Source organism: Hemiscyllium ocellatum, chromosome 1, assembly GCF_020745735.1.
Source record: "Hemiscyllium ocellatum isolate sHemOce1 chromosome 1, sHemOce1.pat.X.cur, whole genome shotgun sequence".
NCBI lineage: Eukaryota > Metazoa > Chordata > Chondrichthyes > Orectolobiformes > Hemiscylliidae > Hemiscyllium > Hemiscyllium ocellatum.
Genome location: NC_083401.1, coordinates 11,660,882 through 11,678,217, shown reverse-complemented (window position 1 = coordinate 11,678,217; position 17,336 = coordinate 11,660,882). Strand labels below are relative to the sequence as shown.

The following is a 17,336-nucleotide window of genomic DNA, read 5'->3' as shown; positions in this document are numbered from 1 at the left end:
TCCTGCCTTCTCCCTGTAACCCTTGACCCCCTTAATAATGAGGAGCCTACCTATCTCTATCTTAAACACACTCAATGACTTACCCTCCCCAGCCCTCTGTGGCAATAAGGTCCACAGATTCCCCACCCTCTGGCTGAAGAAATTCCTCCTCATCTCAGTTCTAAAGGATCATCCCCTCACTTTGAGGCTGTGTCCTTGGGCCCTAGTCTCTCCTACCCATGGAAACATCTCCACATCCACTCTATCCAGGCCTCTCAGTATTCTCTGAGTCCGCTACCACTCCACTCCCTCACACACCCATCCTTTGCCCCCTTTACACACTTGGCTTAAACAGTTGGCTTCCCTCTGTGGCTTTTCAAAGATTTTTTGGATTATTTAAACACTAATTGGGAACTAAATCCAATCAGCCATGATCTTACTAAATGATAGAATAGGTGCAATGGGCCGAATGGCTTACGCTTTCAGTTCAGATGTTCCTTATCAGGGGTACAGCAGCTGAAACAGCAGTAACAAGGGGGAGCAGCTTCTGCACACATTCTGCTTCCTGGGAGGACACACAACTAATGACCAATCTCTAACAGCATAACCTTCACAGAAACAGGAGGAAGGGAAGAGTGTTGTTTTTTATTGGATCAGATGCAGGAGTAAGTTTCTGATCCTGATTGGATATCTCCTGTCCATTATTACTTCCATGTGCTGTTGGAGGCAAAGACCATTTAACCAAGTACAGGGCTATGGGGAGAGAGTGGAGCAGTGGGATTGGTTTGAGACTGATACAGGGCTATGAGGAAAGAGTGAGGCAAAGGGATTAGTTTGTGATTGATACAGGGTTATGGGGAAAGAGTGGTGCAGTGGGATTGGTTTGGGATTGATACAGGGCTCTGGCGAGAGTCATAAAGATGTACAGCATGGAAACAGACCCTTCAGTCCAACTCACCCTTGCCGACCAGATATCCCAACCCAATCTAGTCCCACCTACCAGCACCCGGCCCATATCCCTCCAAACCCTTCCTATTCATATACCCATCCGGATGCCTTTTAAATGTTGTAATTGTACTAGCCTCCACCATTTCCTCTGGCAGCTCATTCCATACACGTACCACCCTCTGCGTGAAAAAGATTGCCCCTTAGGTCTCTTTTATATCTTGCCCCTCTCACCCTAAACCTATGCCCTCTCGTTCTGGATTCCCCCACCCCAGGGAAAAGACTTTGTCTATTTATCCTATCCATGTCCCTCATGATTTTATAAACTTCTATAAGGTCACCCCTCAGCCTCCGACGCTCCAGGGAAAACAGCCCCAGCCTGTTCAGCCTCTCCCTGTAGCTCAGATCCTCCAACCCTGGCAACATCCTTGTAAATCTTTTCTGAACCCTTTCAAGTTTCACAACATCTTTCCGATAGGAAGGAGATTAGAATTGCACGCAATATTCCAACAGTGGCCTAACCAATGTCCTGTACAGCCGCAACATGACCTCTCAACTCCTGTACTCAATACTCTGACCAATAAAGGAAAGCATATCAAACGCCTTCTTCACTATCCTATCTACCTGCGACTCCACTTTCAAGGAGCTATGAACCTGCACTCCAAGGTCTCTTTGTTCAGCAACACTCCCTAGGACCTTACCATTAAGTGTATAAGTCCTGCTAAGGTTTGCTTTCCCAAAATGCAGCACCTCGCATTTATCTAAATTAAACTCCATCTGCCACTCCTCAGCCCATTGACCCATCTGGTCCAGATCCTGTTGTAATCTGAGGTAACCCTCTTCGCTGTCCACTACACCTCCAATTTTGGTATCATCTAACTAACTTACTAACTGTACCTCTTATGTTCACATCCAAATCATTTATATAAATGATGAAAAGTAGAGGGCCCAGTACTGATCCTTGTGGCACTCCACTGGTCACAGCCCTCCAGTCTGAAAAGCAACCCTCCACCACCACCCTCTGTCTTCTACCTTTGAGCCAGTTCTGTAACCAAATGGCTAGTTCTCCCTGTATTCCATGAGACCTAATCTTGCTAATCAGTCTCCCATGGGGAACCTTGTCGAACACCTTACTGAAGTCCATATAGATCACATCTACCATCTGCCCTCATCAATCCTCTTTGTTACTTCTTCAAAAAACTCAATCAAGTTTGTGAGACATGATTTCCCACACACAAAGCCATGTTGACTATCCCTAATCAGTCCTTGCCTTTCCAAATACATGTACATCCCGTCCCTCAGGATTCCCTCCAACAACTTGCCCACCACCGAGATCAGGCTCACCGGTCTATAGTTCCCTGGCTTGTCCTTTCTACCCTTCTTAAACAGTGGCACCACGTTAGCCAACTCCAGTCTTCCGGCACCTCACCTGTGACTATCAATGATCCAAATATCTCAGTAAAAGGCCCAGCAATCACTTCTCTAGCTTCCCATAGAGTTCTAGGTACACTGGATCAGATCATGGGGATTTGGGGCAGTGGGATTAGTTTGGGATTGATACAGGGCTATGGGGAGAGAGTGGGGCAGTGGGATTAGTTTGGGATTGATACAGAGCTATGGGGAGGGAGTGGGGCAGTGGGATTAGTTTGGGATTGATACAGGGCTATGAGGAGAGGTTGGGGCAGTGGGATTAGTTAGGGATTGATACAGGGCTATGGAGAGAGGGTGGGTCAGTGGGATCAGTTTGGGATTGATACAGGGCTATGGGGACGGAGTGTGGCAGTGGGATTAGTTTGGGATTGATACAGGGCTATGGGGAGAGAGTGGGGCAGTGGGATTAGTTTGGGATTGATACAGGGCTTTGGGGAGAGAGTGGGGCAGTGGGATCAGTTTAGAATTCCTCTTTGGATGCTACTTGACCAGCTGTGCTTTCCCGACGCCACGCATTTTAGGGTCTGGAATAAGGCCATGGATGAATTTGAAAACCAGGATGAGAATTTTGTTTGGAACAGGAACTCTGTGAGCTCGGGGGTGATTGGTGACAGCTCAGGGGCCCTGGAAGAGCTGAAGCTAGTGGAGGAGACAATGCCCAGGAGGATGTTGGACTGAATCCCTGTCCCGGTAACACTCTGCGTTCAACAGTGGCTGAGTCAGGGCGGGCGAAGGAGTTGAGAGAGAGTAAACCATGAACTCCACATGTGGGAATGGTGGGAAGTTCAGCTTCCTCTTCGTGGGAGGGTGACCTGGGAACGGGTGAACCGGTGGGAGTGTTCGAAAGACCCTTTTAAGGGGAGGGTGGTGGGGAATGGAGACTTAGGAAGGGTCTGAAGAGGGCCTGAATTTTTTATTCATTCTTGCAACAGGGATGTCGTCGTTTGGACCAGCATTTATTGCCCATACTGGGGGGGTGGGGAGCAGATAAGAGTCAACCAGGTTCCTATGGGTCTGGAGTCACATGTCGGCCAGACCTTGTAAGAAGGGCAGTTTCGTTCCCTAAATTACATAAGTGAACCGGATGGTAATTGGTAATGGATTCATGGTCTTCATTCCACTGTGAATGCTGGATTTTTATTGAATTTAAATTTCACCATCTGCTGTTGCGGGGTTCGAACCTGGGTCCTCAGGTCATTACCAGTGTCTCTGGATTAACAGTCCAGTGATAAGGCCAGGAGGGTGGGGGACATACAGACTGCACGAAGAGGTACCACCGGATCCCAGAACTGAGAGAGATTCACTCACCAGTGCACCTTCCAGAGCGAAGACTGCGGAAGGTCCGGCCTTCTCCAGGGGCTCCATGCGGCGTCTCCATCTCCGACGTCGGAAGCTATCCGTCTTCCTCTGTTTCAGGTGGAATTTCCAACCAAAGAGAGAGGCATACTCCCAGCCTTCCATCTCCAAATCTTCAGCCTTGGTCTGCGGGAAGGAAACAGTCACAGGTGCCCCAATGAGACTGTGTGGGAGGGTGCCATTTGGCCCATCGGGGGGGCTGTGCTGGCTCTCTGACAGAGCTGTCCAATCCATCCCATTCCCACCACATAAGTCCTGCACAGGTGTCTATGGGAGGCACACAGTAACACTCTGAAGGGACTGAAGGGAGGTGAGGCTGAGAGGTATGCCCCAGCTACACTGGCAGGCGTGACCCTCTGGGTTGGGTTTACATCTGAGTCAGTTTCTGCTCCATTCCACATCACACCACCCCCCTGCAACCCAAGTAATATTCGCCTCAATCCATCATCGATTCAACAAATTTCTTAAAGCTTGGCTTTGTCAGAGGGATTTCACCAGTTTCCTCATTTCCCCTTCCCCCACCTTAGCCCAGTTCCAACCTTCCAGCTCAGCACTGACCCCATGACCTGTCCTACCTGCCAATCTCCCTTCCACATATCCACTCCACCCTCCCCTCTGACCTATCACCTCCATCCCCATCCCCCATCCACCTATTGTACTCTTTGCTACTTTCTACCCACCCCTACCCCCTCTCTCATTTATTTCTCCATCCTGGACGCTTCCTGCCTCTATTCCTGATGAAGGGCTTTTGCCCGAAACGTTGATTTTCCTGATCCTCTGATGCTGCCTGACCTGCTGTGCTTTTCCAGCACCACTCTGGTCTAAAGTCTAGTTTCCAGCATCTGTAGTCCTTGTTTTTACCTTTGTCAGAGGGAGGACATGCCTTACAAATTTGATTGAATTTTTCGAAGAGGTGATCGAGTGCGTCGATGAGGGGAATGCAGCTGATGCAATTTATATGGATTTCAACAAGATACATAGAAGGTCTCACATGGGAGACTGATATAGAAGGGAAAATCACCCAGGATCCAGGGTGATGTGGCAAGTTGAATCCCAGGCCGGGGAACAGAGGGTAGGAGGCTGTTTGTGTGCCACTGGTGTACCATGGATCAGGGCTGGCTGCCTTATTGTTTGTGATCTTCAGAAATAGTGGAGATGAGGTTGTGTGGCAGCAGGAGTGGGGTGGGATGATCAGTAAGTTTACGGCTGACACTAAGATCAGTTGGGTGACAGTGAGAAGGAAGGCATGAGGTTATAGGAAACGTTGATTCTCCTGCTCCTTAGATGCTGCCTGACCTGTTGTGATAGGTTATAGGATATAGACAGATTAGTCAGATAGGCAGATCCACGGCAGATGGAACTTAGGAATGTAGGAACGGGAGTAGGTCATTGAGGAGAAAGTGAGGGCTGCAGATGCTGGAAATCAGAGCTGAAAATGTGTTGCTGGAAAAGCGCAGCAGGTCAGGCAGCATCCAAGGAACAGGAGAATCGACATTTCGGGCATGAGCCCTTCTTCAGGAGTCCTTCATTCCTGAAGAAGGGCTCATGCCCAAAACGTCGATTCTCCTGCTCCTCGGATGCTGCCTGACCTGCTGCGCTTTTCCAGCAACACGTTTTCAGCATTAACCCCCTTTGAGCCAGTCCACCATTCCATACAATCATGGCTGGTCTGTGGCTTAACTCCTGCTTTGGGCCCATGCCCCTTGATACCTTTGCTTAATTTTATTGGTTTCCGATTTAGCAATTGATGAAGGGCTTATACCCGAAACATTGATTCTCCTGCTCCTCGGATGCTGCCTGACCTGCTGTGCTTTTCCAGCACCGCTCTCTCGACTCTGAACCCCAGCATCTGCAGTCCTCCCTTTCTCCCACCTGACTATTTTCTGCACCTGTTCACGGTATTTTAACGAGCTATGCACCTGAATCTCCAAATCCCGTTGAACATTCACTGTGTATAATTTTGTGCCTTCCAGAAAATACCCGGATCTATCCTTTCTCAGTCAGATACGGATAACCTCACACTTGCTTATATTAAAACCCATCAGCTATAGCTTTGCCCAATCACCTTATCTATCTATATCCTGTTGTAATTTTATGCTGTCCACAATACTTTCCAGTTTGGTGTTACCAGCAAATTTGGATATTTGACTTCTTGTGCCATTATCCAAGATGTTAATGAATATTGTGAATATCTCAGGCGCCAACACAGATCCCCGTAAAACACCACTAATCACATCCTGCCAATTTGAGTACTTACCCGTTATTCCAACTCTCTGTTTCCCACCACGCAACCAATTTCCTATCCATGTCAGTAATTTGCGCTCACTTCCATGGGCGTCCATCTTAGCTAACAGTGTCTTGTGTGAGACTTCATCAAAAGCTTTCTGGAAGTCCACATCGACTTACCTCTGTCCACCCTCTTTGTCACCTCTTCAAAAAGCTCTATGAGGTTTTACAGGCATGGCCTATCTTTCATGAATCTATGCTGACTCTCCCTGATTAACAGATGTTTTTTTCAAGATGATCAGTTACTCTGTTCTTGATTATAGATTCCAGCAATTTCCCCACCACTGATGTTAGGCTAACTGATCTCTAACACCCTGATTTCCCTCTGTCACCCTTCTTAAACCGAGTGACATGAGCAGCTTTCCAATTCAGGGGTCCAACTCCTAAATCCAGGGAACTCTGAGAGATCATGGTTAGGCCATCAGCACCTATGCTTTCCAATCTCCTTTAACACTTGATAGAAACCATCAGGTCCTAGGGATTGGTTATCCTCAGTTCCACTAATTTCCCCGTGACTGATGATTAACCCTGGTGATTGTGACGTGATGCATTTTGGAGGAAGGAACAAGACAAGGGAGTACTCAATTAGGAGAAAGTGAGGACTGCCGATGCTGGAGGCTAGAGTCGAGAGTGTGGTGCTGGAAAAGCACAGCAGGTCAGGCAGCAACCGAGGAGCAGGAGAATTGATGTTTCAGGCATAAGCCCTTTATCAGCCCTCTCTCATGAAGGGGGAAGGGGGGCACGTGATAAAGGCGTATACGATAGTGAGGGACATGGACAAGGTGAATGGGAAGCAGTTGTCCTTCTCAGTTGAAGGGTCGCTAACAAGGGGACATAATGATCAAGTGAAATATAGGTGGGGTGCAGGGGATTTGAGGAACGCGTTCCTCCCCCAGAGGGTGGGGGTGGGTATGGAATACATTGCCTGGGAGAGGGTCGTTGAGGTGGGAAACCTCACAACCTTCAGAAAGCCCTTGGACGAGCACTTGACGTGTCAGAACATTTAAGTTTGTGGGCCAAGTGGAGTAGTGTAAAGAGGTTGGCACAGACTCGATGGGCCGAAGGGCCAAGAAAAACTGAGGCTTGTGAAAGGGACAATCAGCGATGGCATGGTGCAAAACTAGGACCAAGAAGCAGATAAGCAAAAAGATTAAATTATTCTGTCCATAACACAGATTCTTCTATTTCGATGTTATATTCCTCTCACTCCAGTCAGACCATTCTCAGTGAACACGGTGAATGGGTAACTTTAATCTTCATGTAGATTGGGATAGTCAGAGGTAGCCATAAACAGAAGTAGGACATTTAACTAAATAGTGAGGATGGGGGAGGGGTTTCAGTTGCATGGAAAATTGTGTTAAAGACAGGAAGGACTCAGCAGAGAGTACTAAACGTTTCAGAACAAGTCAAAGAGTAAGGAAAGGGTCAGGAATCTAACTTCAGGGGCAGCAGATAAAGGGACAACTCTGAGAAGGGGGATACAGTCAACAGAGGTCTGAGGGTGTTGTGCTTAAGGACACACAGTACAGGAAACAAGGAAATAAGCTTGGAGCGCAGATTGAAATTGGTGGATACGATGCTGTGGGTATCGCAGAGACATGGCTGCAAGGGGATCAGGACTGGGAGCTAACGATCCACGTCCTACCAAGAGGGTAGGCAGATGGGCAGAGGGAGCGGGCTGGCCTTTGTTAGTAAGAAAATAAGTCGACAGCAAGATGTGATACAGGTTCAGAAGGTATAGGATCTGTGTGGGTCGGGCTGAGGAACTGCAAAGGGAAAATAGACCCTGGTGGGTGTTGTGTACAGGCCATCGTCAGGATGTGGGGTAGGAAATAAACCAGGAGCTAAAACAGGCATGTAAGAAAGGTGTTGTTACAATAATCACGGGGGACTTCAATATGAGGGTGGACCGAGAAAATCAGGTTAGTAGCTGATCACAAGAAATGGAATTTGTGGAATGTGTTCCTTTTTTTTTGGAGCAGCTTGTGGGGACAGTCCACAAAGGAACAGGAAATTCTGGATTTGGTGATGTGTGATGAGGCAGAGTTTATCAGGGAGCTTAAGGTGAAGGAACCCCCAGGGAACAGTGAGCATAATATGATAGAATTCACAGTGCAGTTAGAGAGGGAGAACCTGGAGTCAGGTGTAACAGTATTCGAATAGAGTAAAGGTAACGACAAAGGTGTGAGGGAGGAGCTGGCCAGTGTAGATTGGAAGGGGAGCCCAGCAGGGAAGGTGGTGGAGCAGCAATGGAGCAGGGGTTTCTGGGAGTAATTCAGGGAGACACAGCAGAAAGTCATCCCAAGGAAGAAAAAACATACCAAGGGGAGGGTGAGGCTGACAAGGGAAGTCAGGGACAGCACAAAAGCAAAGAGAAAGCACACGAGGTGATGAAGATTAGCGGGAAGCCCTTAGAAACCAGCAGAGATTGTTATGGATGAGATTGTGGAGTATTTAGAAGGGCTTGATAAAATAGGGCTGCATCAGCACAGCCTCTCGAAGGGGAGATCACGCCTGACAAATCTGTTAGAATTCTCTGGGGAGGTAACAAACAAGTTATACAAAGGAGAGGTAGGGATATGATCTTTGCAAAGCCTTTGACATGGTGCCGCACAGGAGGCTACTCAATCAGATCAGAGCCCAGGGTGCTAAAGGCAAGGTACTAGAAGGGATAGAGGATTGGCTGACTGGCAGAAGGCTGAGAGTGGGGATAAAGGGGTCTTTTTCAAGATGGCAGCCAATGGTTAGTGGAGTTCAGCGGGGGTTAGTGTTGGGACTGCAGCTATTCATGTTATATGTTAAGGATCTGGACGAAGGAACTGGAGGCATTGTTGCTAAGTTTGCAGTTGGCACACAGATATGTGGAGGGACAGATGGTGGTGAGGAAGTAGAGATGCTGCAGGAGGACTTGGACAGGATAGGAGAGTGGACAGATGGACAATGTGGAAAAGTGTGAGGTTATGTCTTTGGTAGGAGGAATAGAGGCACAGGCTACCTTCTAAATGGGGAAAGGCTTTGAAAATCTGAAGCACAAAGGAACATGGGAGAACAAGTTCAGGATTCTCTCAAGGTCAACATGCAGGTTCAAGTTGGCAGTTAAGAGTAGAGATGGAAAATTGAGCAGTTTTGTGCCCTGTATCTAAGGAAGGATGTGCTGGCATTGAGAGGACATTTACAGAATGATCCCGGGGATGAAGGGCTTGTCATATGAGGAGTGATTCAGGACTCTGGGTCTGTACTCGATGGATGAGGGGGGATCTGATTGGAGCTTACAGAATACTGAGAGGCCTGGACAAAGTGGACGGGGAGATGATGTTTCCATCAGTAGGAGAGACTAGGACCCGAGGGCACAGCCTCAGAGTGAGGGGATGATCCTTTAGAACTGAGATGAGGAGGAATTTCTTCAGCCAGAGGTTGGGGAATCTGTGGAACTCATTCCCACAGAGGGCTGGGGAGGCCAAGTCATTGAGTGTATTTAAAACAGAGACAGATAGGGTCATGATTAGTAAGGGGGTCAAGGGTTACAGGGAGAAGGCAGGAGAATGGGGTTGAGAAACATATCAGCCATGATCAAATGCTGGAGAAGACGTGATGGGCCAAATGGCCTAATTCTATATTATAGTCTTATGGTCCCCAACACGTCTCCCTCAAACACTCCCAGGACAGGGACGGCACAGGACTAGATACAAGGTAATGCTCCCTCTACACTGCCCCATCAAACACTCCCAGGACAGGGACAGCACGGTGTTAGATACAGAGTAAAGCTCGCTCTACACTGTTCACATCAAACACTCCCAGGACAGGGACAGCACGGGGTTAGATATAGGGTAAAGTTCCCTCTACACTGTCCCCATCAAACACTCCCAGGACAGGGACAGTACAGGGTTAGATACAGAGTAAAGCTCCCTCTACACTGTCCCCATCAAACACTCCCAGGACAGGGACAGCACGGAGTTAGATACAGAGTGAAGCTCCCTCTACACTGTCCCCATCAAACACTCCCAGGACAGGGACAGCACAGAGTGAAATATAGAGTAAAGCTCCCTCTACACTGTCACCATCAAACACTCCCAGGACAGGGACAGCATATGGTTAGATACAGAGTAAAGCTCCCTCTACACTGTCCCCATCAAACACTCCCAGGACAGGGACAGCACGGAGTTAGATACAGGGTAAAGGTCCCTCTACACTGTCTGAATGGGAGTGAGTGTCAGACTGTTCACTCCGGTCAGCGCTGGGTGTGGACACATGTCCATGACCAATGATCCAAACTTGGAGAAGCTGTGGGATGATGGAAGTGTAAAGATTGAATTTACAATCTGCCTTCAGAGACAGCTAAATGAGTTCAAATAAAAGACAGACATCTCTCTCCCCTTCCCTTCTGCTCCAGCAGCATCCCACAAAGCCCAGTACCTTCACCCCATGTCCTTTCAAACCCGACACGTCGATAGCTATATCTGCAATGGCTGCGAGGTTTAATTTAAACAGAGGTTCGACTGGTTTTCAATATGGTGCTGTCCAAGGAATATGGTCGGAAAATGTGGACAATTGGAGGAATAGGTTGTGAAGTGAAATTCAGAGGGAAGTCAGAGAGTGAGAATAAAGGGAAGAGACTCGCTGTGGAGTGATCTTTGCTGTGTCCAATTTACACAAACAGTTTGCATCTTGGAATCAAAACTTCTAAATTTGTGGATGGCATACAAATTGATGTGACAGTGAGTACGGAGGGAGATAGTCAGAAAAGGCCGAAGGACGCTTGTCGATTTACGAAGTTGAGAAGTGAAGTTCAACGCTGATAAATATGTGGTAGCACATTCCGGAAGGAAGAACAGGGGAGGTCACTCATTATCGGAGGGTTCATGCAATCGAGTCATAGGGTCACCAGGACAGACCCTTCAGTTCAAATCTAGTTCCATTTGCCAGCCCTTGGCCCATATCACTCTAAACCCTTCCTATTCATATACCCATCCAGAGGCCTTTTTAATGTTGTAATTGTACCAGCCTCCACCACATCCTCTGGCAGCCGTTCCATACACGTACCACCCTCTGTGTGAAAAAATTGCCTCTTGGGTCTTTTTTATATCTTTACCCTCTCACCTTTAACCTACGATCTCTAGTTACAGAGACATAGAGTCCTACAGCAGGGAGTCAGGCCCTTTGGCCCAATCTGGTCCATACCAACCAAATGGCCGCCCACGCTAACCTCATTTCCCTGCACTCGACCCATATCCTTCTAATCCTTTGCTATCCATGTAGTTGTCCAAACGCCTTTTAAATGTTGTTAATGTACCCACCTCAACCACTTCCCCTGACAGCTCATTCCATATACGTACCACTCTCTGTGTAAAAAAGTTGCCCCTTAGGTTCCCTTTAATTCTTTCCCATCCAAACTTAAACTGATGCCCTCTAATCCTCGATTCCCCAAACCTGGGAAAAGATTCAGTGCATTCGCCATATCCATGCCTCTCATGATCTTATACACTTCTTTCAGATCCCCCTCAGTCTCCAACTCTCCGAAGAGAAAGGGCCAAGATTGTCCACCCTTTCTCTACAACTCAGACCATTCTGGACTCCCCCATCCCAGGGAAAAGATTTTGTCTATTTATCCTATCCATGCCCCTCATGATTTTATAAACCTCATCCCTCGGCCTCCGACGCTCCAGGGAAAACAGCCCCAGCCTATTCAGCCTCTCCCTATAACTCAAACCCTCCAACCCTGGTAACACCCTTTTAAATGTTTTCGGAACCCTTTCAAGTTTTAGAATATCTTTGCTATAGTGGGGAGACCAGAACTGAATGCATGATTCCAAAAGTAGCTTAACCAATGTCCTGTACAGCCGTGACATGACCTCCCAACTCTGAGAGTCAGTGCACTGACCAAAAAACTCAAGTGTGCCAAATGTCTTCTTCACTATCCTGTCTCCCTGGGGCTCCACTTTCAATGAGGCCTTAGTGGTGTGGAGGAACCATGGGAATGCACAGGTTCTGCTTAGGCAAAGCCAGGAAAAAAAATTAACCAACCACTTTGAGAGGGACGGAACTGAAGTGTAATGAAGTCAAGTTTAGGAGAAAGTGAAGACTGCAGATTCTGCAGGTCAGAGTTAAAAAGTGTGGTGCTGGAAAAGCACAGCAAGTCAGGCAACATCCGGGGAGCAGGAGAGTCGACATGTCAAGCATCAGCTGTTCATCAGGAATGCTGGGTGGTGTGTGTGTGTGTGCGTGTGCGTGTGCGTGTGTGTGTGTTTGTGTGTGTGTGTATCTGTGTGAGTGTGTGCATGGGTGTGTGTGTGTGTCTGTCTGTCTGTCTGTGTGAGTGTATGTCTGAGTGTGTGTGTGTGTGTGAGTGTGTGTCTGTCTGTCTGTTTAACTGTATGTGTGTGTGTCCAAGTGTGTGTATGTGAGTGTGTGTGTCTGTCTGTGTGAGTGTGTCTGTGTCTGTGTGTGTGTCTGTGTGTGTGTGTGTGTCTGTCTGTGTGTATGTCTGTATGTGTGTGTGTCTGTAAGTGTGTGCATGTCTGTGTGTGTGTCTGTGTCTGTGTGTGTCTGTGTGTGTGTCTGTGTGTGTGTGTCTGTGTTCTGTGTGTGTGTCTGTGTGTGTATCTGTCTGTGTGTGTGTGTCTGTGTATGTGTGTCTGTCTGTGTGTATCTGTGTTCTGTATGTGTGTGTGTCTGTCTGTGTGTCTGTTTGTGTCTGTGTGTGTGTGTGTGTGTCTGTCTGTGTGTCTGTGTGTGTCTGTGTGTATATCGGTGTGTGTGTGCATACCAAAGGAAGTTAAAAGATAAATTGGAGAGGAATGGGCTTGAGGGGAAGGTTGCCTGGAAGGCGATAGATAGCTGAAGGTTGGGGGGTGGTGGTGATAGGTCAGAGAGGAGGGTGGAGCGATAGGTGGGAATGAAAATGGACAGGTAGAACAGTTCAGGAGGGCAGTGCTGAGTTGGAGGGTTGGAACTGGGATAAAGTGGGGACATGGGAAATGAGAAAACTGGTGAAATTAACTTTGATCCTGTGTGGTTGGGGGGGTCCAAGGTGGAAGATGAGGCGTTCTTCCTCCAGGCGTTAGGTGGTCAGTGGAGGAGCCCAGGATCTGCATGTCCTTGGGGGAGGTGGGAGGAGGAGTTGAAGTGTTCAGCCACAGGGCAGTGGGGTTGATTGGTGCGTGTGTCCCAGAGATGTTCTCTGAAACGTCCAACAAATTGGTTTCCTGTCTCCTGGGAGCAGATACGACGGAGACTGAGCAATTAGGAGTAAACCTTCAACTCCGCCACATCTGCTCCCAGGAGGACTAATTCCACCATAGGACATCCCAGATGGCCTCCTTCTTCAAAGACTGCAATTTCCCTCCCACGTGGTCAACAATGCCCTCCAGCGCATCTCCTCCACTTCCCACACCTCTGCCCTTGAACCCCACCCCTCCAACCACAACAAGGATAGAACACCCCTAGCCTCACCTTCCACCCCATCACCTCTGGATACAGCTCATTATCCTCCACCATTTCCACCACCTACAAATAGACGCCACCACCAGGAATATAGTTCCCTCCCCACTTCTATCTGTGTTCTGCAGAGACCATTCCCTCCGCGACTCCCTTGTTAGGTCCACCTCACCCCTAACCCACCCTCCCCTCCTGGCACCTTCCCCTGCCACCACAAGAAGTACAAAACCTGCGACCACACCTCCCCCCTCACCCCCACCCAAGACCCTAAAGGATCCTTCCATATCTGGCAGAGATTTCCTGTACTTCCACACGTCATCTACTGTGTCCGTTGCTCTCGATGTGGTCTCCTCTCCACTGGAGAGACAGGACACCAGCTTGCGCATCATTTCAGAGAACATCTCTGGGACACACGCACTATACAACCCCACCACCCCGTGGCTGAACACTTCAACTCCCGCTCCCACTCTGCTGAGGACATGCAGGTCCTGGGCCTCCTCCACCGCTAAACCCTAACCACCCGACGCCTGGAGGAAGAACAGCTCTTGATCCACCTCGGGACCCTGCAACCACATGGGATCAATGGTGACTTCACCAGTTTCCTCATTTCGTCTCCGCCCCCACTTCATCCCAGGTCCAACCCTCGGCACCGCCCTCTTAAACTGTCCTACCTGTCCATCTTCCTTCCCACCTATCCACTCCACCATCCTATCACCATCACTCCCACCTATCGCATTCCCAGCTACCTTTTCCACTGCCCAACCCCCGTCCCATTTATCTCTCAGCACACAAGCCTCATTCCTGATGAAGAGCTTATGCCCAAAATGTCGACTCTCCTGCTTCTTGGATGCTGCCGGATCAGCTGTGCTTTTCCAGCACCACAGTCCTCGACACTGAAGTCATGCTAAACCTGTATTGAATCATGACACTACAGTACTACACTATACTACAGCATTACTGGCTACTGTGCTATTAAAAACATTGCCAAGAAAGGTTATAGAGATGGTGCTAGGAACGTGTGGGTCTCTCCACCCTTGGGAAAAGGAGGCTCAGCGGTCAGCTCTCGTAAAGCTTTTCCAACTGTGGAAGGTTTTGATGGAGGGGATATGGAGAAAGCGTTTCCTCCTGCATCTTGGGTGATCAATCCCAGAAAATATCCAGGCAAAAGTGCCAAAGAAAATCTAAAGGGAACCTCTTCAGTTAAAGAGCAGTGAGAATTCGGAATTCCCTGCCAAAGAGCTGACAGGAATGCTATCGACGTGGAGAGGTGAGACAAACATCGAGGGAGAAGGGTGTAGAGGGTTACAATAAGGCCAGATGGGAGGATACTCAAATGGAGCACTGGCCCCAGCATGGGCAGCTTGGGCTGAATGGCCTGTTCCTATGATGTGCAGCCCAAGAAATCTTATATAAACCCCGATGTATGTGTTAGCATCCTTTAACAACCCAATAAACTCATTAGAGTCCTTCCAAACTAAAGGGTTTCGAATTGACTCCTCCTCTGGCCATCAATTTGGGGCCCATCTGAAAGGGCAATCTGAGGTAGCACCATTCTAGAGTTACTCTCAATGAAGGCCTCTCCTTCTCAACCTCTCCCCTCGTCTGAGGCATGGTGACCCTCAGGCTTAACCATCATCGGTCACCCCTCTCTCTAACGACAGGTCAGGCCTAACATTCACCAGGGAAGGCAGCAATTGTGTAGCGCGGTGGCCTAGTGGTTAGCACTGCTGCCTCACAGCACCAGGGACCCGGGGTTGATCCCAGTCTCGGGTGACTGTCTGTGTGGAGTTTGCATGTTCTCTCCATGTGCGTGTGGGCGTGCTCTGGTTTCCTCCTGCAATCCAAAGATGAGCAGGTTAAGTGAATTGGTCATGCTAAATTGCCCACATGTTCAGGAACGTGTGGGTTAGTACATTAGTCGGGGTAAATGTAGGATGATAGTGGGTTTTTCTTTGGACAGACGGTGTGCACTTGTTGGGCTGAAGGGCCTGTTTCCACACTGTAGGGATTCTGTGATTTTACCTTTACTGGAACATTAGAGTGAGAGAAAACGTACACTCTGTAACTGACTCAAAATCTTGAAATAGAAGTTGAAAAGGTTAAGGAAGTACAACTAAAGCATAGATTTGTGTGGTTCGGTGGTAACGACTCTCAAACTGAAGAAGCATAGGTTCAAACCCCACCTTTCCTCAGAGGGGCATTGTAACATGTCTGAGCAGTTTGACTAAAAATAATTGCCATAGCTTTACTCCAAATGACTTCAACCAAAAGAACATATAACTGTATCCTTCCAAAACTCTGGCTCATCAAATTTACTGGCAACAGCTTAATAGCCCTTTATTTTAGCAGTTCTATTCTTAGAAGCTCTCTTGTAGGAGTAAGCGAAAGTCGCCACAGCATAGGGCTGCTTTCTCCTGAGTGAGAGAGAGAGAGACAGAGAGGGGTGATGGGTGGTGGTTTAACCTGAGGGTCACCACAACTCAGGCAAGGGATTGAGAATGAAACTCCTTCAAGATTATCTCAGGCAGTGCGGGAGTTGAACCCACATTGCTAGCATCCCTTTACACGGCAGACCAACTGCCCAGTTAACTGGACCCTCCCCCCCCCCTCCTGTAATACACCAGCACAGGCAACCTGGCTTTGTTTAATCGGAGGAGAGTATTCTGTTCCACTCGGACTTTTGCTTTCATCAAAAGCACTGCTTGGATTCGTAGGGTAACAGTGACCCCTTATGGTGTATTTAACTACAAACAGGCCACGTGAAAAGAAACCATTCAGAACAGAAACACAGAAATTAGGTGCAGGAGCAGGCCATTCGGCCCTTCGAGTCTGCATCACCATTCAATATGAAAATTGGCTGACTGACAGGAAACTTCCGGATGGCAGACGGTGACCAGTGTGGTACCACAAGGTACAGTGCTGGGACCGCAGCTGTTTACAATGTACATTAATGATATAGATGGAGGTATTAAAAGTAACATTAACAAATTTGCTGATGATACAGAGCTGGGTGGCAGGGTGAAATGTGAGGAGGATGTTAGGAGAATACAGGGTGACCTGGACAGGTTAGGTGAGAGGATGGATGCATGGCAGATGCAGTTTAATGCAGCTAAATGTGTGGTTATCCACTTTGGTGGCAAGAACAGGAAGGCAGATTACTATCTAAATGGAGTCAAGTTAGGTAAAGGGGCAGTACAACGAGATCTAGGTGTTCTTGTACATCAGTCAATGAAAGCAAGCATGTTTCCGCTGAGTCCAAACCAGAGGACCCAGTTTAAAAATACGGGGTAGGCCATTTAGAACAGACTTGAGGAGAAACTTCTTCATCCAGAGGGTGGTGGGTGTATGGAATGCTCTGCCCCAGAAGGCTGTGGAGGCCCAGTCCCTAGACACTATCAAGAAAGAGTTGGATAGAGCTGTTAAAGATAGTGGGATCAAGGGTTATGGGGATAAGGCAGGAACAGGATACTGATTGAGGATGATCAGCTATGATGATAATAAATGGTGGTGCTGGCTCGAAGGGCAGAATGGCCTATTCCTGCACCTATTGTCTATTGTCTATTGATCACGACTGATCATGCAATCTCAGTATCCCATTCCCACTCTGTCCCCATACCATGTCTAGCTCCCCCTTGAGTCTATCTAATGAACTGGCCCCAACAGCTTCCTGTGGGAGAGAATTCCACAGGTTCACAAGTCTCTGAGGGAAGAAATTCGTCCTCATCGCAGTCCTGAATGGGATTACCCCATCAGGGAGATTTTGCATTGTTTGGTCAGGATATCCGAAATTACTTCACACTTTCTCAAGCATATTGAGCACTGCATTGCAAGAGGTGCAGCAGCTAATCTATGCACAGCAAGGTCCAACGACAGGAATGATGTCTGCTGTTGTTTTGATACAATCA

The 17,336-nt window shown here is 48.2% G+C and overlaps 1 protein-coding gene across 6 annotated transcripts in view; it reads right to left on the bottom strand.

The window, feature by feature from the left end:
• The window catches only part of dysf (dysferlin, limb girdle muscular dystrophy 2B (autosomal recessive)), a 440,247-nt gene that overhangs the window by 148,168 nt on the left and 274,743 nt on the right, over positions 1 to 17,336 (bottom strand). For all 6 annotated transcript variants that reach the window (XM_060835988.1, XM_060835909.1, XM_060836235.1 and 3 more), the window contains one exon: positions 3,664 to 3,837. In XM_060835988.1, coding sequence (XP_060691971.1) covers positions 3,664 to 3,837 — 174 coding nt within the window. The remainder of the gene's footprint in view (positions 1 to 3,663; positions 3,838 to 17,336) is intronic.